The sequence below is a fragment of the Pelodiscus sinensis genome, chromosome 2 (assembly GCF_049634645.1).
Source record: "Pelodiscus sinensis isolate JC-2024 chromosome 2, ASM4963464v1, whole genome shotgun sequence".
Classification (NCBI taxonomy): Eukaryota; Metazoa; Chordata; order Testudines; family Trionychidae; genus Pelodiscus; species Pelodiscus sinensis.
In genome coordinates this window covers 214,170,842-214,193,933 of record NC_134712.1, presented here as the reverse complement: position 1 = coordinate 214,193,933, position 23,092 = coordinate 214,170,842, and the positions used below count along the sequence as shown (strand labels likewise).

The 23,092-nt window shown below is 42.0% G+C and overlaps 1 protein-coding gene across 7 annotated transcripts in view; it reads left to right on the top strand.

The window, feature by feature from the left end:
• The window catches only part of AKAP9 (A-kinase anchoring protein 9), a 179,971-nt gene that overhangs the window by 37,858 nt on the left and 119,021 nt on the right, over positions 1–23,092 (top strand). For 4 of the 7 annotated variants that reach the window (XM_075922389.1, XM_075922388.1, XM_075922390.1 and 1 more), the window contains exons 3-6: positions 5,649–5,693; positions 17,218–17,271; positions 17,700–17,861; positions 22,180–22,335. In XM_075922389.1, coding sequence (XP_075778504.1) covers positions 5,649–5,693; positions 17,218–17,271; positions 17,700–17,861; positions 22,180–22,335 — 417 coding nt within the window. The remainder of the gene's footprint in view (positions 1–5,648; positions 5,694–17,217; positions 17,272–17,699; positions 17,862–22,179; positions 22,336–23,092) is intronic. The other 3 variants (XM_075922392.1, XM_075922393.1, XM_075922394.1) reach the window with 3 other exon arrangements.

Sequence of the window (23,092 nt, the reverse complement as noted above, 5' to 3'; positions counted from 1 at the left end):
ACTCAATGAAAGATTCATGCACAACCTTCCGAACACTCGGAATGTACTCGCTGCCCAATAAGAGAAAGAGATACCAGAGGTCAAGGTTTACCTCCTGCCAAAGACAACATCAGAGGCCTTTTGATAACAGATTGAAATAATGGCCCAACAGAAGATCTCAAGATACCCATTGTCCGCCCCTCAATTGGTGGCACCTAAACAGCAAATTTGAAGGTGTGGTCAAGGGCCTGAGTGACTACCATGCAGATTCAGTGTACATTATCCACACTTTCCATCGATTGACCCCTTTTACCACCAGTGGGCTCTCACTATGGACCAATGAGTCCTTCAGAACATAAGAACTGGCTAAACTATCCCTTTTACGTCTATACTCCTTAACCACCCTCCTTCCCCATCCCTCTTCTTGAGCCTCTTCTACAAGCAGAGTCTCAAAAACTACTCAGCCTAGGGGCCATAAAGCGAGTTCCACCCAAATTTAACAGAAGAGAGCTCTATTCCAACTATTTCCTTACTTCCAAAAAGACAAGGGATGGAGACCCATTTTAGCTCTCAGGAGACTCAACAAGTTTGTCCACAACAACAAGTTCAGGGTGGTGACCTTAGGAACTATCATTCTGGCACTGGGTGAGGGGAAACTGATTTTCAGCCCTGGACTTCCAACACGCATATTTTCATATAACAATACACCCTGCCCACAAAGCATTCCTCTGGTTTATGGTTGGCAAAGAACATTAGCAATACCATGTCCTCCCCTTCAGGCTATCACCAGCACCACCTATTTTTCCCAAAACTCTGGCCATAGTGATGGCCTTCCTCAGAAAGCAGGCTGTTATCATATTCCTGTGCCTAGACAACTGTCTAATCAAGGGGATTTCTTGACAACATACAATAATCATGACAGATACTACCTGAGATGTTTTCTCCTGCCTCTGGGTGTTCTGATAAACATACAGAAATCTCTGGATCCCATCCAGAGAGTAGAATTTATTGGGGCACTACCAGACGCTACCGTGGCCAGAGCCTTTTTCCTCTAAACTGCTTTCAGACCTCATGCATCATAATAGACAAAGTTCTCTAAGTCCCAGTGATAACTCTTCACACATGTCTTCAGGCCCTAGGCCACATGGCAGCCACTACTTTCATGGTACCTCTCGTGAGACTACATACGAAGTGTCTACAGGCCTGGCTGGCAGAAGTGTATATCTCCTATCAGTACAGCCTTGCCAAACGAGTTACACCTACGGCGTTGGTGCTGACGTCACTGCGGTGGTGGACCTGTCCTCGCAATCTCCTTTCCAGAGTACCCTTCCACCGACAAGATCCCTCATGGGTAATACTACAGACACTTCCCTTCTGGGCTAGGGCATTCACTGTGAACATCATATGGTCCAGGGCAGATAGTCGCATCAAGAGGTGAGAGACTGCATATCAATATTTTGGAAGTCAGGGCAGTCTGCAACACCTCTCTCCATTTACTACTTATCCATGGCCATATTATACGGGTCCTCACGGACAACACTCCATGTATGTATTACATCAATACACAGGGGAATACTTGATCATGCTTACTATGTGCCAAGGCAATCAAGTTTTGGAAGTGATGCATGAAGAACAGCATCACACCAATGGCAATGTATGTACCAGGCCAACAAAATACCATGGCAGACAAATTGAGCAGACATTTTTCTGAACAACATGAGTGGGAGTTCAGCCTCAAAATCATCCTGCCCATATTCAGACAGTGGGGGTTTCTGGTCATAGATCTTTTTGCTATAAAAATCAACCACAAATGTCACCACTTCTGTTTGAGAGCAGGCCAGGGCAAGCACTCGGTGGGAGACTCTTTCACCATACCATGGATGGGCCCTCTGTCATACGCATTCCCCCCAATTCCCCTGGTTTCCAGGGTAATCCACAAGATCTGAGCAGACCAAGTGAAGGTCATGCTGATAGCTCCATACCGGCCGAGACAGGATTGGTTTCCTTACCTCCATTACCTATCGATTGCCAATCCCATTCCCTTTCCAGTCAGTCCTCAGTACCTAACCCAACACAATGGATGAATGTGTCACCCAAATCCTCAGGCTCTGAAGCTCTCCACCTAGTTTCTTCATGGTTTCAGAATGACAAACTTGCTCTCAGAGTAAAACAGATCCTCCTCTGCAGTCATCATCCTTCTATGAGGTACACCTATCAAAACAAATGAAAGTGGTTTCAGAAATGGTGCAATCAGCACCATCTAAAAGCACATATTGCCCGAATATGTATCGTGCTGGAATACTTAATAGACCTCTGCGACGCAGGACTCTCCATCAGTTTCATAAGAGTTCATCTCTCAACCATCACGATCTTTCACGAACTGGTAAACAATGTCTTGGTGTTTGCTCATCCGATTACCATACAGTTCTTAACTGGTCTATCCAAAGCACGTCCACATATACACCCACTTGTTCCACCATGGAATCTCAATCTCGTGCTGGACTCACTGACAGGACCACTCTTTGAGACATTAGTGATGGCCTCAATGCAGCACATGGCCATGAAAGTGTCTTTTCTTGTTGTAATCACATCCATGTGACGCATAGGTGAAATCACAACCCTCCTGGTGCTTCCACCTGTTTGCTTTTCACCAGTGATAAGATTAGTCTCAGACCACGTTCTAAATTTTTACCAAAAGTCATTTCTGATTTCCACGTTAATGAACCCATTTTCCTATCCACTTATTACCCTAACCCACATGACTGCTCAAGAGAAATGATATTATGTACCCTTAATGCAAGAAGGGCACTCGCTTTTTACATAGATGGAACTAAACCTTTTAGAAAATCTAATAGACTTTTTATATCTAAATCCATCCCGGCAAGGGAACAGCCATTTCCTCACAATGCATATCCAGGTGGATATCAAATTGCAGAAATACCTGCTACAGGCTCCAAAATAAAGTTTCACTGCAGACAGTCACCGAACATTCCACCTGAGAGATGACCATGTCGGCTGCCTTTCTGCATAATGTCCCCCTGGTCAACATTTGCAGAGCAGCTACACGGTCTTCCTCACATACCTTTGCACAACACTACACGTTACAGCAAGGACCATTACCTACCGCCTCTGTGGGCGATGCCATCCTTGCCTCTTCCAGTAGATGACTCCAAATACCCACCTCCTCACCATGGGTACTGCTTTTTAGCCACCTGAGTGAAGCACCTACAGGACCACCACTCGAAGGAGAAGAAGTTACTTACCTTGTGCACTAACAATAGTTCTTTGAGATGTGTGTCCCTGTGGGTACTCCACTACCCTTCCTTTCTCCCCTTTACTTTGGAGTCCATGATAGGATTTCCAGTAGAAAAGGAACAGAGGTGGACCCATGCTGTGCGCCTAGCTAAGGGATGAAGACAGCATGAGATGGCTACTGCACTTGTGCAGCATGGAAAGGCACTGCTAGGCTAAAAATCTCTGATCGCTAGCACAAGGACACACTGACACCTGAGTGAAGCACTCACAGGGACACACATCTCGAAGAGCTATTGTTACTGCACAAGGTGAGTAACTTCTTTTTAGTAGGTGCCAAGTGAGTGAGTAATTTTTAGTCATGCATTAACAGATTCTAAAACATGGCCTGTGGTCCTTTCTGTTCTTGGACTCCATGTATAATTCTTCATATTTAAATAAAAGTTTTTTTACCCTTTAAATATAACTATTTTGAATTTTATTTCCATGTGAAGTTACATATTTTATTTACATTTTGAAAATTATAGAAATCATGGCATTTGAATAGCAAAAAACAGAAGGGTTCTATAGGCATTCAAGGAGATTTTCAAAAGAATACTTCATCATTCAGAGTCAATGGAAATTAGGCATCTAACTATTATTTGTGCCTTTGAAGATCTCTCTGATAGTAATTAATGAATGAACTAACATGGCTTGCTCCATGGAAAGACTCTAAGGGTATGTCTACACTACCCTCCTAGTTCGAACTAGCGGGGTAATGTAGGCATACCGCACTTGCAAATGAAGCCCGGGATTTGAATTTCCTGGGCTTCATTTGCATAAGCGGGGAGCCGCCATTTTTAAAACCCCGCTGGTTCGAACCCTGTGCAGCGCGGCTATACGGGGCTCAAACTAGGTAGTTCGGACTAGGTTTCCTATTCCGAACTACCGGTACACCTCGTTCCAGGTAGTTCGGAATAGGAATAGGAAGCCTAGTCCGAACTACCTAGTTCGAGCCCCGTGTAGCCGCGCTGCACGGGGTTCGAACCAGCGGGGTTTTAAAAATGGCGGCTCCCCGCTTATGCAAATGAAGCCCGGGAAATTCAAATCCCGGGCTTCATTTGCAAGTGCGGTATGCCTACATTACCCCCCTAGTTCGAACTAGCGGGGTAGTGTAGACATACCCTAATTGACTTAAATAAATGGAAAGACTCTAATTGACTTAAGAATGTTGGATATGTGCCAAGATATATACCTTCCACCATTTTTGTCGGAATTGAATTAAGTTTTAAAGTATACCCTTTCATCATTTAGCTTTTGGGAAAGTTGAGTAATATTTTTTAACAGGCCATGCATTGGTTTCATGTGAATACCTCTGAAGTTTTGTTACACAAATAACCCTTTAGATAGAAACTTAAACTGATGCTTTGTATTGAATTAATAACCACATCTGGTAATAAATCAGATCATTCATTGGACATATTTTAGAACCGAGGCCTTATTTCTGTAATTGTTTGAATGCATGTGGATCCGATTGCTGGATAAGAGCCTAGGTACTTGACCTTAAGTGTAAACAATTAACTTCAGTGGAAATGAAAGTTGTTCACTGCTTTGCATAATCATATCTGAGGGCAGGGCAAGATTACAAACATTTCCATGTATAGTAATATCACTTCTGCCTGTTAGCTTATTTTTTGCAAGGAGACTGATATTGGCTATATTAGCAAAATCACTCTTTTGCCTATGTAACCTGCATCTCCACTAGGGATGTGAAAAGTTATCTAGTAAGCATCACCCTTAAAGTATGATGCTTATAGTTTTCTGGTTAATTGGAGGGGACTGGAGCAGCCGTCTAGAGCAGCCACTATCTGTGACGAGCCTGAGCACATTGGACTGAAGCAGGCTATGTCTGAAGCAGGCCTGGTCGTATCTCATGCAGGGGCTGCCCTGGTCACCTGGAGCAGCCCCTACCTACAGCAGGTCTGGGACTATCACAGACAGGGGCCTCTCCTGACATCCAGAGCAGCCCCTGTCCATGGGAGGCCCAGGTGTGTTGCAGGCAGGGGCTGCTCAGCTTTGCATGTGAACAGGGAGGTGGAGAGGCAGAGGCGCTGCAGCCTGGAAACCGCTCCCACACACACCCTGTAAGCAGTTAACTGATTTAACATCATGTTTAACCAGTTAACCAATTAAATGGGATTTTATATTCTTAATCTCCACTAGGAGCATTTGCTGATAAAACTATATATATAGACAAGGCCTTAGAAAACTAGGAGTGGGTTTTTTAGATTTTAATGAATAACAGGAGTATTGTAACTATATATACTTCATCAGGTGGCTTTAGCTACTGTTAAAATGCACAAAATTAGATAGAAATTATGTTTAATGTTTTGTAGTTGCTTACCATTGTAACTATTTTTATTTTTCTCCTATTTTAGCCAGACAGTGAAATTTCTACTACAGCAGATGATTATAGTTCTGAGGTAAGAATAAAATAACATTTGAAATTTTTAATGTCACATTTAAACAGTGTATGATTGTTTAAAATATTTTGTTTGATTACAAAAAGAGATAAAGGAAATATTAGTTTGAAAATGTTATAAATAACATGAAAATATAACTTTTTTTTAGCTGCTTCAAGTAAGCCATCAGCATGCCAAATAAATAACAGCATAAATGATATACCTAATAATGTAATAGGTTTGTAAATCAATGTACAGGCAGTCCCCGGGTTACGTACAAGATAGGGACTATAGGTTTGTTGTTAAGTTGAATTTGTACGTAACTCGGAACTGGCTCCAGATTCAGCCGCTGCTGCTGAAACTGACCAGGGGCTGACTACAGGAAGCCCGAGGCAGAGTTGCTCTGCCCCCAGCTTCCTGGAATCAGCCACTGATCAGTTTCAACAGCGGCTGAATCTGGAGCCTGGGACAGAACAGCTGGGGCGCTGCCGGATAGGTCCCCCCAGGAGCAACACGGCAGCACCCCAGCTGCTCTACCCCAGGCATCCACAACAAAAGCCTGGTGTGCTGGGGGTGGGGGAGGTGAACTAGCTGCGCCCCCCCCCCCCCCCCCGAGCAGACCAGGGAAACCCGGAGCAAAGCTGCGGAGGCTTTGCTCGGGGTGTCCCTGGTCTGCTGGGGACCCCTCCCAGTAGACCAGGGACACCCCGAGCAGACCAGGGACACCCGGAGCAAAGCCGCAGAGGCGGCGGGGTCCCGCGCCTCTGCGGCTTTGCTCCGGAGCAAAGCCTTGGAGGCGCGGGACCCCGCCGCCTCTGTGGCTTTGCTCGGGGTGTCCCTGGTCTGCTGGGGATCCCCCCAGCAGACCAGGGACACCCGGAGCAGCTTTTCTCGCCCCGGAGGACGCGGTGGCGGGACCACTGCGCGTCTGGGTGGTCCCGCCGCCCGCGAGTTCCAGGGCGAGAAAAGCCCCGTTCGTAAGTGCGGATCCGACATAAGTCGGATCCACGTAACTCGGGGACTGCCTGTAATGATTTCTTCACTACAACTGTACTTTAATGGCACTGTTCAAAGTTCTGGTCATGCAACTATTTCCCTATGTTGATTTTCTGTGAAGAATTAAGTCCCAAAATGAGTGATTATTTTTAACTTGTTAGTAAAATGGAAACTACTTGTACAGAAAATTAGTTAAGTAGAGAAAGAAATACCTTGAAAAAGTTTGACACTGTTTGCACTGTCATCTTGCCATTGAGAGCAGAGTTAGACCCTCAGATCATTGTTATTAATTGCCTTCTTGTCAATATGCTACTAACTTTATGTCTTGAGATTCCTCAAACACTATGGTAGCTTCTTTAATCAGTTGCTATAGTTTATAATTGAACGTGTTACTTTGTATTTATGGTGAGCCTTGTAACATTACTGTTGCCAATCCCCAACAATTTTCCAGCTCTTATTTTCTGAGTTAGCACAAGTAGAAAGATTATAATATTGTTCATTTGAGAACAAGAATTTGATTCAACAAATTAGCTACACAGGCAGTGCCATTCCTAGGGGAGTGCGGGGACACTCTCCCCTCTCTCTCATGCCCCTTTCCCCTTCGGTCTCTTCTGGACTCTGCTCAGCCCCACACTACTCCACCCCTTCCCCCAAGCTCTGACTCTTCCTGCCCTGCTCCCACATTGCATCCCTTCCCCCAAACTCTTTCTCCCAAGAGATGCGATAGTTTTTAACTACATGCTCTCTTTTTCCCAGGATCCCTGCCTCATTCTGTGCACATTAAATCAGCAGCTATTCAATATTTTTTTATCTTCATTGTTCAGTACATTATTGTATTATTTATTGCACATAATTCAATGCCTGCACTGAATGCAATTATTAAATTCCTCCTGGGCTGTTCCATGTGCTCAACACTATATCAGAGTGCTTTACAAACATTAATTAACTTGTTTTAACAACATTGGTGTTACGTGAGGGGCTTTTGTTATTCCCATTTTACAGATAAGTACATAGAGAGGAAATCAGTGAACATTTTTTACTTTAAGGTGCTCAGTCTGACAGGATTACAAACTAATTTTTTTCAGTGTACTTAGCTTTATATAGCAGTTGGTATATTTATTGCTCTATTCCCACTGACTTCAGTTTGCAGCCATGAGTGCACAGCACTTCTGCAAATCAAATCAAGAATCTCAAGTTGGGTACACAGAAAATGAGGAACATACAGGTAGGGGGTATCTTCACTTCAGCATTAACTCAAGTTATCTTCACTTGAGTTATTTCTTGAGTTATCTTAGCTTGAAGTAAAGAAACCATACTGTGATATAACACTCAAAGGATGCTGCACTCCCATGTGTATGGCACCTAACACTTCTAGGGGTACATCCCATAGCTCTTTGCACTGCAGCAAGTTGAGCCACTCTGTGAATTCTTTCTCAGTGATTTGTGGGAGAACTTATCCATCTTTTCTGGTATCCAGAGGGAGTTTTGGGAAGGCATTGGAGGACTACCAGCAGTTAGTGGCGCTAGCCTGAATCCACACTGTAGAGTAGTTTTGCTAGATAACATAGGCTTTAGCTTATATCTCCTGCTAGGCCAGACAATTCAAGTAAAAAGCACAACCACATTCCAGGTAAGGGATTTTGTGTGTAGTTGGTGGCTGTACTTGAGTTATAAATCAGATTAAATTTGGAGTGAAGGCAAGCCCTTAGTGCAGGGATGAGTGCTACAGAGAAAGAGATTGTGTGAGAGTGAAAGAAAGACACTTTGTGTGTGAAACCGATTTAGTGACACAGATTGAGTGTGTGTGGCACAGAGATTAAGAGAATGTGGCAAAGAGACTGGGAGAGTGTGTGCAGTAGTATGTGAGGTAGGGATGTAAGCGACTAGACAACTAGTTAACTATCTGTCAGAGAGGCAGCCCAGGGAGGAGCAAGATCTGATGCTGGGGGGAGCCAGCTTAAAAGCTGGTTCCCTTCAGCACCTTCTCTGTGGGAATAAGATACAGGGGCACAGCGGGGAACTGGTGGCACTTCTGCTTTGCCCTTGCTACATTTCAAAAGCAGAAGCACTGTGGAGAACCTGGGGCAAGCTAGGGGCTCTTATACATTTGAAAAGCAAAGCTTCAGGAGCAGGGGACTCAGTCCCCTGCTGGCCTCACGTTCCTGCAGTGCTTTGCTTTTGAAATGTATAAGAGCTCTGGGAGGGCTCTTGTACATTTCAAAAGCAGGGAGCAGGGAGACTGTTTGAGCTCCCTGCAGTGCTTCCATCTTTGAAATGTAACCAGAGCCAGCAGGCTCTTGCTGCATTTCAAAGGTGGAGGGGCCTTTTTCAACTTATCAAATAGTTGATGCAAATTACTTTGACTATTAGATTAATCAACTAATCAAAATTTAACATCCTTAGTGTGAGACAGTGACTGTGTGCCCGCACACACAGAGACAGCATGACACAGACTGGGTGTGTGTGACAGTGACAAAGAATGTGTGTGTGCTGGTGGCTGTTGAGTAAGTTTGAGAAGCCATGTGCTGTCTCTTTAAGACAGGGAAAGCTGTCCTGATCTGTCTCTCCTCTCCCCAACTCTGCAGAGATAGTATATGGGGGTTGGAATTATGTGTGTGTGAGAGAGAGAGAGAATGCACAAGCACCCAAATCTTAGAAACATTGCACTACCTCTTAAGGGGCTGCCGGAGCTTGTGGGGCCACAGAGCCTGCAGGGCCGACACAGTTACGGGGCTACGGGCAGTGGTGCTAGGTGTCAGGAGAGAGGAGCTCAATGGGGACGCTGGCACTCCCCATTCCCAGACCTCCCCCAGTCTGGAAAACTTCCTTATCTAGGACTGGTCAGGTCCCGAGAGTGTTGGACCATGACAGTCCAACCTGTACAATTTTGTGCATATTGTTGACTTTACTGTGGTATTTATATATTTAGAACGTATTCCACAGTGAGGTATTTGCACCACACTCTCCTTATATGAAGAGCCAGCCTTTGATGCTTCAGAAGCCTGGAGTGGTATGATATGCTCTGACATAGGCACAACTGAGCGCTATACAAAGTATAATCAAAACCTCTAGTCTGATGTAGGAAGCAGCAGTTACAGAAAGTAAGAGCAAAAATCCCAAGAAAACAGGCGAGTCCTGAGAGATCAACAAAGAGTACCTGAAGGACATTGATGTAATATCTCGTGATAATTATGGATGAGCATAGATTAATTAGTATTTAATATTTAGACCATGGTAGCATCATTGAGCAACATCAATGGGTTGCATGAGATGCTCTCATTCATCTCAAGATTTTCATAACCAAGATGGTCTCCCGGAATAGGGTAGTTTTGCTAACTGTGCTTGCATACCTAGAATTTGCAGTGAGTGGTGATTGAACTGTAGCAGCACTTTGATTGGCTGCAGAGGGAGTATATGGCTGTCGCAGTCAATGTTGTGTGCAATCAGCATGCACCTCACTTCATGTGCCCTTGCTTTATGTGCGTGTCACCTCAGTAATACTGGTAGGAAAAAAACAACATGGACAAAACTGACAGAATGGTAACTCTGTGCACGGGCAAGTATAAACAAAATGTTTTATGGCCCACACACAGAGCCCTAATGGGCCCCAGATTATCCACCACAACTGTAAAAATATAGGTGAAGAGAAGCCCGGAGCTGAAGAGTTTCCCATCTACAATCTTGTGGGTCAGTTTCTGTTTTGATATTCAGAAGGTTCTCCTTTGGTGTCTACAATTAAGATAAGTGATTTTTAATAGCAATATTTTAAATGTCAAGATCACAGAAGACTAATTGTAGAATTATAACTAGGTCTCATTCTGAACTCTAATTTTAAAAAAATCTCATTTTTTTTCAATCTCTTTGAAAACCAAAAATGGAAAAAATATATGAGCTCATCCTTGTTCTCTTTCCTGTCAGAGCGACCCCTTTCCTTTTTTCATGAAGTAATAATTCTATTCTAGAACATAAATAAGCAGTGAGAAATTTGTACATGCAGCTCCTATGGCAGTTGGCTTGCAAAATTGAGCCATGTATGTTAAGAAACAAATTGTGCAGCTTTTTCAGTACATTCCTTTTAATTGCTAAAATTCAATGAAGTTTGTCACTGCAGTGAAATTAGCGAGTAAGTATACAGGTGTCGGAGGAATGGAAAGGAGTTGTTATAAAGCACGTGTTCAGTTCAGTCATATTAACACTTGTGATAATTTTTTTGTTTACTTTAATGAATAACTGCAGCCATTTGTAACATTGAGAATTTTGAGACGAAATTATGTGAATTGTAATATAGAGTGGACAAAACTGTATGTACCATTTGATGGTTAGTCATACTAAATATCCACAATTTAATTTGAAGTCTGTAGGAACCATGGGCGCATGGCATGGAGCGGCGCTATGGGACCAACCTGGCAGCACCCCAGCTGCTCTGCCCCAGGTGTCCCCAATTCCGCTGCTGAAACTGACCAGCAGCAGCTGAATCGGGGATGCCTGGGGCAGAGCCAGACTTTTGGAAGGGGGGGCTATGAGGGATCTGGGGTGGGATCCCCCCACCCCAGACTCCTCATAGTCCCCCCTTCCAATAGTCCGGCATATCTGATAATCCGGCACCTCCTGGGTCCTAAAGGTGCCGGATTATTGGAAGTTTACTGTACTAATCTTGTTCTTTGTTTCCCCTCCTTTTACTCATTATTTAAAGAGGCTCTGTATCATTTTTAAAAAATGTTATTTAAACTTTTTAGTCAGAAATAATGCTAAAAAAGTAGTGGTCAGGCTTTCAACTGGAATATTTTGTAACTAGTATAATTTAAAAGTTGTTTCATTTATTATAGTTGGCAAAGTTAGCAATATGGTTCTTGTTTGTTTGCTTATTCTCCGGGGGATCTGGATAAAGTCCAGTGACAAATAAATATATCCCTCTTTGAGAAACATTGCTCATATTTGCTCTGTCTAATGATAGAGTACAGTTTCCTAAGCAAAGTTGGGGGAACAGTAACTGTGGATATCAGCACTCTTGTCTTGCAGCAATTTTATTATTATAAATGAAATCTTCTCTTTTCTTCAGTCTCATGTACAAATTCACAGTTGTGGACATGAAAACCAAATCAAAACTGGAAATATACAGACTATGCTGTTTGTAACAAATTACTTATGTTAAGCAAAAGTGAGACTTTAGGTGGCCTTTAGAATTAAACAGTGGTGATGATTAGTAATATAGTCAGAGTTACAGTTGAAATTCAAGACTAAAGGAATGTTTGGCTTTTCCCAATAGCAAACATTGGTTTTTATCTTTCCTGATCAAGCTTTCTGCTGTGTCTAAATATGAACCTGGATTTCATACTTGTACAAGAAGTACTAAAAGGCAGTAGCTAAAACTTTTTTTTTCAAATCCTAAGGACTATTGTTAATTTCTGTTGAGGAAGATGAAGAAAATGCTTATTATTGGAAAAACTAATTACATTGTAAATGGTAGTATTTAACCTTATAATGAGGAATTTTTTCTAATGCACATTACTGTATCATGGAAAAATAAGTAACACTGCCATTACGCTATATTTTAAAAATCCCTGTTAAAGTCTCTGACCAATCCCTGACCTTTCATTAAGCTATGATAAGAGGAAGCTGTATGCCAAATTTGGTGGTTCTACCTCTTACCATTGAGGAGTTCTTGAACAAACAGACGTACAGATGGATAGATAGATGTACATTTCCAAAATATATAGATAGATAAAGGGTTCTTTGTTTTGTTTTGTTTTCTGACCTGAAAGTTCCTTGTCAGTTAATAATATGGATGTGAATCTTTATATACAGGCAGTCCCCGAGTTATGCGGATCCGACTTATGTCGGATCCGCAGTTACGAACGGGGCCGTTCCTCTCCCTGGTCTCCAGCAGACCAGGGAGAGGAAGCAAAGCGACGGAACACGTGGGCAGCGGACAGCCTTGTCTGCTGCCCACGAGCTCCGAGGATTGGCTCTGCTTTGCCCCCCCCCCCCCCAGTCGCCCTGGTCTGCAGACCAGGGGGACGGCGGTGGGGAGGGCAAAGCAGAGCCAAGCCGCAGAGCGCCCGGCCAGCTGACAGCGTCTGGGCTGTCAGCTGATCGCGCGCTCCGCGGCTTGGCTCTGCTTTGCTCTGCTTTGCTCTGCTTTGCCCCCTCCCCCCCGGTCTGCAGACCAGGGGGACGGGGGGGGGACAAAGCAGAGCCAAGCCGCGGAGCGCGCGATCAGCTGACAGCCCAGACGCCTCTGGGCTGTCAGCTGGCCGGGCACTCCGCGGCTTGGCTCTGCTTTGCCCCCCTACCCCCCATCCCCCTGGTCTGTCAGCTGGCCGCGTCCTCCCCGGCTTGGCTCTGCTTTGCTCCCCGTCCCCCTGGTCTGCAGACCAGGGGGACGGGGAGCAAAGCAGAGCAAAGCCACGGAGCCCGAGGGCAGCAGGACAGCCACGGCGCGTCTGGGCTGTCCCGCTGCCCCCGTGCTCCGTGGCTTTGCTCCGGACACCTGTGGTACAGCAGCTGGGGCGCTGCCAGTTGGTCCCGTAGCGCCGTTCTGGGCGCTACTGGACCAACCGGGCAGCACCCCAGCTGTTCTGCCCCATGCGTCCTGATTCAGCCACTGCTGGTCAGATTCAGCAGCGGCTTAATCAGGACGCCTGGGGCAGAGCAGCTTGGGTGCTGCTGGGTTGGTCCAGTAGCGCCGAGGAGCGGCGGCGCTACTGGAGCAACCCAGCAGCACCCCAGCTGCTCTGCCCCAGGCATCCCCAAGTCAGCCGCTGCTGAAACTGACCAGTGGCTGACTACAGGAAGCCCCTGCCCCGGGCTTCCTGGAATCAGCCGCTGATCAGTTTCAGCAGCAGCTGACTTGGGGATGCCTGGGGTTCTTAAGTTGAATCCGTATATAAGTCAGAACTGGCGTCCAGATTCAGCCGCTGTTGAAACTGATCAGTTTCAGCAGCGGCTGAATCTGGACGCCAGTTCCGACTTACATACAGATTCAACTTAAGAACAAACCTACAGTCCCTATCTTGTACGTAACCCGGGGACTGCCTGTACTAAAATTTGTCCTACATAGCCAATGCATGTAAACTTGATAATTATATTGGTGAGTAATTTTTAATTTATAAACAAATCTTTTTAATAGCTTTGAAATAGTGCCAGCTAGAAGACTAATGGATGCTACAGTTTATGAGGTAGCATGTCAGGGGTTCTGAGGTCTATAGGATCTTAAATCTTCTTCATTGAGCTTGATGGAGATAGCTATAAAGTGTAATGGCTGAAAAAATTAGTGTTGTCCCCTGGTAGCTGTAGTCATGAATCACTGTATTATTTTCAGTGGCGCTGCTTGGTTAGTTTTGTGGTATTTCAGTCTGCTTTTACTTAAATATACATTGTGTTTGCTGAAACAACATAAAATAAAGTATAAATTAAAGCACGTTTGCCTTTACACAATACATTATAAGCAATTTAAAAGATTTTATGTTTGGGAATATTTTTGTGGCAATATTAAGCTAATAATGAAAACAGAAAAATGCAGAACTAAGGTAAAAACTGTGCTCTTGGTACACATTACTTCCAGGATCTCCAAAGATGAATGATTTCATTTATTATATGGTATAGTACTTTGGCATATTAGTGTGATTTAAGAACATTTCAGACTTAAAGATGTACTACACAACTTTAAAAGTAAATATTAAATTTTAAGATTCCAAATCAATAATAATAGAGTGTGTGTGTGTGTGTGTGTGTGTGTGTGTGTGTGTGTGTGTGTGTGTGTGTGTGTGTGTGTGTGTGTGCGCGCGCGCGCGTGGAGCTCTGTGTAGGCAGGCCTTTGGGGATCTATGTGTGGCCCACAAGACATTTTATTTATTGTTCACCATATGCAGGGTTGCCAGATTCCGCTGGTGTCCATTCATGTATCTTTTTTTCTTACTGGTGTTATCAAAATGACGTACACTTAAATCAAGGGCACACCCCACATATTCTAGTATATAAGATAGGAATGTTAAAATGCATTTAATTATGTAATCATGTTACATGCAGGGGTTGGGGAAGGCGGATCCCTCCTGCTGGCCTGCGCTGTTACCTCTATATCAGATATATTTTAAAATAAGATACTTCAAAATCAGTGTTTTCACATTCCTGCAATCATCTGCCAACTTTCCTATAAGCAATACCCTTCTGTGTGTAAAATTCCGCCAATTTGGAACCCGCCAGATCTCTCTAGCTTCTATACTTCATTGTGCTCAGTCTATACTTTGAAATACAGTAAAACTCCAGTTGTCCGGCATCCAGTGGTCCGGCACTCCTGATAGTCCGGCACCACCTGGAACCTGAAAGTGCTCCAGGCAGTCAGACAATTGGCCGAGTCAGCCGCTGGTCAGTTTCAGCAGCAGCTGACTTGGGGACGTGTGGGGCAAAGCAGCTGGGGTGCTGCCGGGTTGGTCCTGCAGCGCTGCCCGCCTATCCCTCCCATCCCACCCCAGATCCCTCATAGCCCCCCCCCTTCTGATAGTCTGGCATATCTGATAATCCGGCACCCCCAGGTCCTAAAGGTTATTGGAAGTTTACTGTACCAGGTAAAATTTAATAAAAATGTTAAGCATCACCTGCAAGGAGACGCTTTTCACATGCCAAAGGAGAAAATATTAATCAATTAAGAGCCCATAAAAATTAGAATAAATAGAAGAAGAAAAGTAGCATTTTGTTTACATTAATGTTTTATTCCTATTATTATTATTATTTATTATTATTATGTGATCAAAAGCCCAAATCTGGTCTAATGTAAATGTATTGTCTGTTGTGCTGCAGAGTACTTGCTGCTCACATATCAGGGTAGAGTTTATTAGGATCTCCTGATTTTTACTGTTTTGTGACCCTACTTATTGTAGAGGAGGTCTGAGTTTGACTCCCCCCAAAGTGTGTCAGCAGCTTTCTGAGGGCACATCTATACTTACTGGAAGATTGACACTCTGGAAGTCGATCTTCTAGCATTTTATTTAGCTTGTCTAGTATACACTTGTGAATTGAATGCTGAGGGCAGCTCCTGCTGGCATCTGGTACTACTCCTTTTGTGAGAAGTACGAGAAGCTGACGCTGCCAAGGCTTAAAGTAAGCCAACTCTAGCTACACATTTTACGTAGCTGGTGTTGTGTACCTTAAGCCGACCTTCCTTGTCTAGTGTAGACCAGGCCTGAGTGTCTACCAAAGTGAGGCTTTCTTATTTTTGAAGAGCCACTGTTTTAGTCAAACATGGGATCAAACTTTGATTCCTTTGCATGCTAGTGTACTTCAATATTTGTAGACTTTAGGATTTGTACAAATGTGATGCCCTCATACTGTAAATAAGCCCTGCCCTAGACAAATCCTCGGGAAATTTCCATACATAGAGCCCTGCACTGATAGTAAATTTGTATCCACATCTGTATCTGTACAAATGAGGTGCGGATGTTCACATTCATATCTGCAGATGTGGATATCCATGGATATATATGCAGATAGCCGCAGATTTGCAGAGTTCTAGATACAAAATTTGTATCCTCATCTGTATCCAAAAAATGAGCTTCGGGCATCCACATCTGCAGATCTAGACCCGCAGATCTAGAACTGATTTACTGATTTGCAGGTCTCTGTCCATACAGTATACTGTATTTTTATTTTAATGCAACAGTGATGACATTGGGTGGATCTGAAGTCCTATAAGTATGCCATAGCTCCCCTTCTCCAAAATCCTCACTCCTAGTTCAGATTCTTATGTAGAGAGAACTCTGAGAAGAATGTGGCTGGTTTTTGTTTCACCATTTTATACATTTGTCAAAGGACCTACTGAGTAAAAGTTCTGTTTATTTTCGTGTTTATTTCTCTCTGTAATTATTGGTTTGGGGTTGCACTTAACTTATGTGGCCTCTAGAGCCAAAATTCTCATAGATGCTGCACTCTGCAACAGCAGAAGGTAAGTGAAAAGGAAGAAATGTTTCAGTGTAAAAAATTACTTCAGATTATAAAAACACAATATAGTGACTCTCATAAGTAATCTTTAGTAACAGCAACTTATGAAGAGCTCACCTTAAAAAAAGACGAGAAAAGGAGTTTAGTAATTGAAGGTACTCTACTTTCTTCATCATTTTTGAATTTGTGTAGTCAAAATAATTTGTGTTTAAAATGTATTATTTATTCATTCTGCTCAGACTATGTTCTGTTACTGATAATATTATAACATTTAAAACATGAAGCATTGTAATTATCTTTAAATCTGAATTTCCTTGTTTTTTGTTTATCAGAATTCTAATGCAGTTTATATCATAAAGATATCAGCCCAGTTTAATTAACCTGAGTAGCTCTAAATTACAAAATATTAGCCGTTGGTACTTTTGATGCAATTTGGTATATCTGAATTGTGCAAAGCAATCAAATTCTGGAATAGTATATGCTAACTGTGAAGTCATTGTTCTTTGATCACAAGGTTTTGTCTACAAAAATAATCAAGTACATTTCAAATAAAAGGAAGCTAGAATGTAATGTTATGTCTTAAATTATAATGTGTCTAGAAATTGTCTTTATACAGGTAAATGGTTGCAGTTTTATGTCAAGAACAGCTATATCAGCAGACTTAATCAGGGTATAGTATTATAAATTATACCGTATTACTAATGTTGAGTACTAAAAACCATAAGCAATTTGTATAGTAATATTTTGGTCAAACAAAACTACCTAGCTTACTAACAAAAATTCTATTCAGTGCTATGCTCTGTTACCTAGCTCTGCTATTGTTTCATGACATCTTAATATACTTAATGTTGCCTCTTAAACTTGTTAAAAAAATTACTCTTTCTAGCATAAAGCCTAGCCTTAATACAGAAGTGTTATGTATCAGTGCTCTTAGCTTATAAATTACGCCAATAAAGCAGGTTACCATGGCAATAAGCTCCTAAATGCTGTGTTGTATTTCAATGTTCTAATGTGGTATTAGAGAATTCAAAATTTGACTCTGCTCACTTTGAGGAAATACATGAGTGTTGGGTTGTTAAGGAACTTGGATTGATCTAGGAAGAAGAATTTGGAGTTGGAGAGACTTATTCTGAACATGAAATGCAGCACTCTCAGACACGACTGGAGAACGAATTGGCTGGAAAACAACAAGAGATTGAAGAGCTAAACAGAGAAATTGAAGAAATGAGGGCAGCATATGGTACGGAAGGATTGCAACAGGTATAATTACCTTGTGTTGCTGACTGCCTTTTGGTTACACACAAAATGTCGAGTATCACCTGGAAGTGTTTATGCTTAAAGAGAGTCAGAGAATGTGGAATACAGAATTTTGTTTAGTTCCAGAGAGAATGAGTTTTCATCAGGATGTATCATCTTTATTTGAAAGGAAGTTCCAGCATGTTTCCCCTTTATTTTTACTCTCTGGACATTTTTACTCTATGCTTAGGTATTGCAGTGCTGGTTGGGAAAGTGGATACATGGGCTTCCTCAAGACAAACTCTAATTCTTCCTATTTAATTGTCCAATGGCATTTCTCCTTGCTCCTCAGAGACCAAGTAGACTAGAGTATTAAGTTCCACCTATCAAAGAAGTGAGATTCCTGAGGTAGTTACTAACCCAGGAGGTCATTTGTCTGTCTGTGTTTATAGACAGACAGACAAGCCAACTGGGTGAACATATTCTAAGAACCTTTTCTCAATTTAGGGTTAAACGAGATGTTTCTTACATTAAAACCTGAGCCTCTGTTTTAACAATCCCTGTAATATTGGGAACATTACATCAAATTCTGCCCTGATGTAAGCAGGTGGTACCCCTGTTAAAGTAATTATGGTTTGTTTGTTTGTTTGTTTTTTAGCATACATCACACTGATTTTGGACCATTGCTGAAATTTAATGTATACTTGTATTTTTCATGGTCTATATTTCATTTCACATTTGTCTCTTTTAGTTGACCTTTTGTTGATTTGAATACTGCATGTGTGTTCGTATGTTTTGCCTTGTTTTCCACTGTAGATAGCATTCTGTTGTTGAATCATGGTTTACAAAAATGTTTTAAATTAATCATCTTAATTGTATTCATTCCTGTGGGATTTTTTTGTTTAAGATTTTATTTTATTTTATTTTAGCACATCTGTGAAAAGGAATAGGTAATTTTCTGGTGAAATGTAGAGATCTTTCTAAGTAGCATTACCTGTAATTTTAAAAATGAGATAAGTTTCCACTGTTCAGTCATTCATTTCATATGAATGATTTGAAAGACCACTTATCTCACATAGTACTGATAAATTATAATTCATACTTATTTTCTGTTTATTGTATCTGGTGCCATTTGTGCTTGATGGATTTTATAAGAGTTATAATTTCTGTTTAGTTTTTGGCAACTGCCAACACTGTACCTTTCAGTGAAAAAAAAAAAGATAATGAACATATATAAATTTTAAGTTTATAAGACAGTCTTAACTCTGATTTGTTTGGATTTTAAGATGTCCTTTTTATGTGAAATCCTTAAAAGTTTGTAGCACAATAATGTTTATGAATATTTTTCAGTCACACTAAATTATATTTATGGTAGCTTTATAGTGTGCATTATGTCTTAATTGAAAAACAGATATTTTCCTTAACTCCCCTAAGAACCTTTTATTTTCCTAACCTTCAGTCAAGTGGAATGTATTTGTGTCTGTTCTAATTTCAGCTCCCAGTCATGTATTTTACTATTCAAGAAAAAACAAACTGAATAAATAAAAACATATTTTTAAAATAGATTGGATAATAGTGTTGAGCGTCCTTAAGAATGTTTTAATTTTGCTGAGCATACTTACTGGGCATATATATGTGCAAAGGACGGTATATATAACTGCCCACTGGATGCCTATTTTTGTATTAAGATGGTTGTTCAGCAATTGCATTATCCAGAAAAATGCAGGTGTAAAAAAGAGAAGTAAAAACCTGTTTTAGAGCTATCAGCATGAGATTTGAGGACCCTTAGCGCTTTGCAAGGTCAGGCCCTTAGTAGATTCAGCAGATTATTTTTTTCAAAGTAGTCTGTGGTCAAGGATTATATGAAAAGAAGAGAGGAAGTTTATGTGTTTAAAAACATAAACAAAAACACTTGCTTAACTACCAGCACTAAATAACATCTCATTTAACTATGGGTTAAACCTCAGTTAAAATGTGAGAAAAATACAAAAGCATCATGTAAGGGTTGTACCTCACTTAACTGGAACTCTCTGGTCTGGCAACATCCAGACCACGGATGTTCCTGGACCATAGAGCCCAAGTATAGGGATGCCAGGCCATGGGACAGGAGTTGCGGGAGGGCAGGGGGAGCAATTCAGTCAGGACCCCATGTTGGAGGAGGAGGGCACAGAGGGGCAGCTGACACAGCAGGGCGTCCTGGCCCCGTGGCCGAGCAGTAAGGGGCATGGGGGGCTGGCAGCGGCCACAGAGCTCTGTCTGTGTAGCTTGGGGGCCAGCAGCAGCAGCCAGGGAGCTCTGGTCCCAGTCGCGGAGCTCTGGGCCAACAATGGCAGCTAAGGATCTCTGACCCCAGGTGCTGAGCTCCAGTTTGAACAGCAGCTAGGGAGCTCTGGCCCTATCTGTGGAGCTCCAGCCCGGGGAGCCAAGGCTGGGCAGGCAGCAATGGGGCCCTTGCTGGGGGCAGCAGCGCAGCAAGGGCCATGTTGTAAGGGACCTCTTTAGTCCAGCAAATACCCTTGTTTGGGACTGGTCAGGTCTCGAGGGTGCCAGATGAGGGAGGTCCAACCTGTATTACTAAACCTTTGTTTTAATGCACACAGGTGAATGTCTAGCTAGGGTTGCCAGATAGTTTCACAAAAAATACCGAACATGGCAGGGAAAAAAATTGGTTGAACAAAAAAACCAAAACAAAATATGGAGACCAAAGTTGTTGAGCCAAAAAAAAAAAACGGGAACCAAAGTTGTTGAGGGGAAAAAAAAGAAAAGAAAATCGCACCAAAAAGTAGAGTCACGGCGCCTTTAAATCCCCACGTTCTCCCTGCTCCCACCAGATATGGCAGGGGAAGAATGTCCCAAGCGGTCTTCTGTCCGACAAAAACAGAAAATACTGGCCATTTTACATGTGCAGTATTTTCTGTTGTTTTTACCGGACAGAAGCCGCAAATGTCCGGGCCAACACTGGATACCTGGCAACCCTAATTCTAGCATTATAAGAAAATTCCATGTAGACACTACTATAGACTCTTTAATGTTAATTTTCTAAATTTAAACTAAACAAAAGCCAGAATTTACTACTTCATTTTGATTTTCTTTTGTCAAAAATAATTTTAAAGTTCAGTCAATCCGGGAAACAAAATGGCTGCTGTTTGTGCTCTGGTTTTCTTACAACTGGTAGATGCTATAATCAGTTTACCAATGATGTAAGTGGCTGCAAAGCCATTGAAGTCAGTGGATTGACTGTCTGCTTTCATGAAATGTAGTTGCTTTTTATTCTTTAGAAGAGACTATAACATTAAATTTACACTATAATACATGAACAGATTAACGATTTAAGGAGCATGTGTATCAACTGAGAGACTGTACATTTTAAGGCTTCTGCCATGTGTAAAAAGAAGAGTTGAAATAAATCAATTAATTGTCAAGTAAACCACAAGAAATTTAACTTGATGCCATTCAGGGCTGCCAATAGAATTGCCAACCCCCTAGGGTGTGTGTGTGTGTGTGTGTGTGTATGGGGAGGCTTGTTTCAACCGGCAGAAGGAAAGGGATCTCTGGCAGAAGAGATGGGGCTGGAGACTAGCCTCTCTGGGGACTACCCCTGTACCACCCAGGGCTCTAGCAATGATTTAAAGGGCCCAGGTCTACCATGGCAGTGGCAGCTGGAATCCCTGGCCCCATTTAAATTGCTAGGCCCTGGGGCAGCTTCCCCTCTCCCTCCTCCCATATTGGGGGCCCCGATGCCAGTTAGTAATACCTGAATTGTACAGATCATGAATTACAAAATATGAAAGGTACTTATAACACTTCTGAAGAAATTTATTTCCATCAACAGTACTTTTGTCCTTTTTTCCTTTCGTTATTATAAGTGTCCATCAAAGCTTTTCTCTGCTATATACCACGTATGAGTCTTGAATGTTTAATCTAATTTTTCCATTATCTTGTGAAATCCCAATTTATTGTACATTCCACACTGATGTCAAGGAATGTTAGGGAACATCTAGTTTAACTTAGTGTCAGATTCTAACTCTTATAAATTTAATCAAGATGCAATATATTGTCAATATAAAGTCCAGATTACATTCTTTAGTTAGGTACCTTATGTGGGGTTCTGGAAATTGTATCAAAATGACTTAATGAAGAATATCCTCTGGATAGATTTAAATTCTTTTGGTACAAAAGTTATTGCTAAAATACTAATGCATAATAAGGTAAGCACTTTTGAGCAGAGATGTCATGCATGAAATACTTTACTTTGTTAAACTCCCATTTTGTGAGAATGATTGAGTATGGTTTTTGAAAATATTTTGACTTGCACTAATTGTTTAAACTTAATCTTCCATAGCTTCAAGAATTTGAGGCTGCTATCAAACAAAGAGATGATATCATCACACAGCTCACTACTAATCTACAGCAAGCACGGAAAGAAAAAGATGAAACACTGAGGGAATTTTTAGAGCTTACTGAACAAAGCCAGAAATTGCAAATTCAGTTTCAGCATGTAAGTGTTTTTGTTAACAATATTTCCTAAGGTTTGATGAAAAAGAGGGTCAATTTGGATAGCACATTCTATGAAGTAGTATTTCATTTAGAAACAAAATCAGTGTTTTTTTATGTACATTTTTGAAGATTTAGACCCAAAAGTAGGCATGTACAGTGATTAAAAGAGTCAGTATTTGCCAGTAGTTATCACATTGTAGTATTTGGAATATTGCGCTCATTTCTTATGATACATTTGGAAATAAATACAGTTTCACTTCTATTTTGTGATTGCAAATGTTGGTAAAAACTTGCTTTTTAATGGCAATTGCCATAGAAAGGAAAACTTACCTATAATAGCTTTTCCCAAAAGATGAGGGGTGAAATCCTGGCATCTTTGAAATCAATGGCAAAATACCCATTGACTTGATTAGATTCAGGATTTCACCCTAGAGTCTTATTGGTGGTATAGTCTCACTCCTGTTTTCTCTGATAGGGTTGAAGATTATTCCACTGTTCCTTTTTGTGCCATATTTTTATACAGGCAGTCCCCGGGTTACGTACAAGAGAGGGACTGTAGGTTTGTTCTTAAGTTGAATCTGTATGTAAGTCGGAACTGGCGTCCAGATTCAGCCACTGCTGAAACTGACCAGCGGCTGACTACAGGAAGCCGGAGGCAGAGTTGCTCTGCCCCGGGTTTCCTGGAATCAGCCGCTGATCAGTTTCAACAGGCTGAATCTGGACGCCAGTTCCGACTTACATACAGATTCAACTTAAGA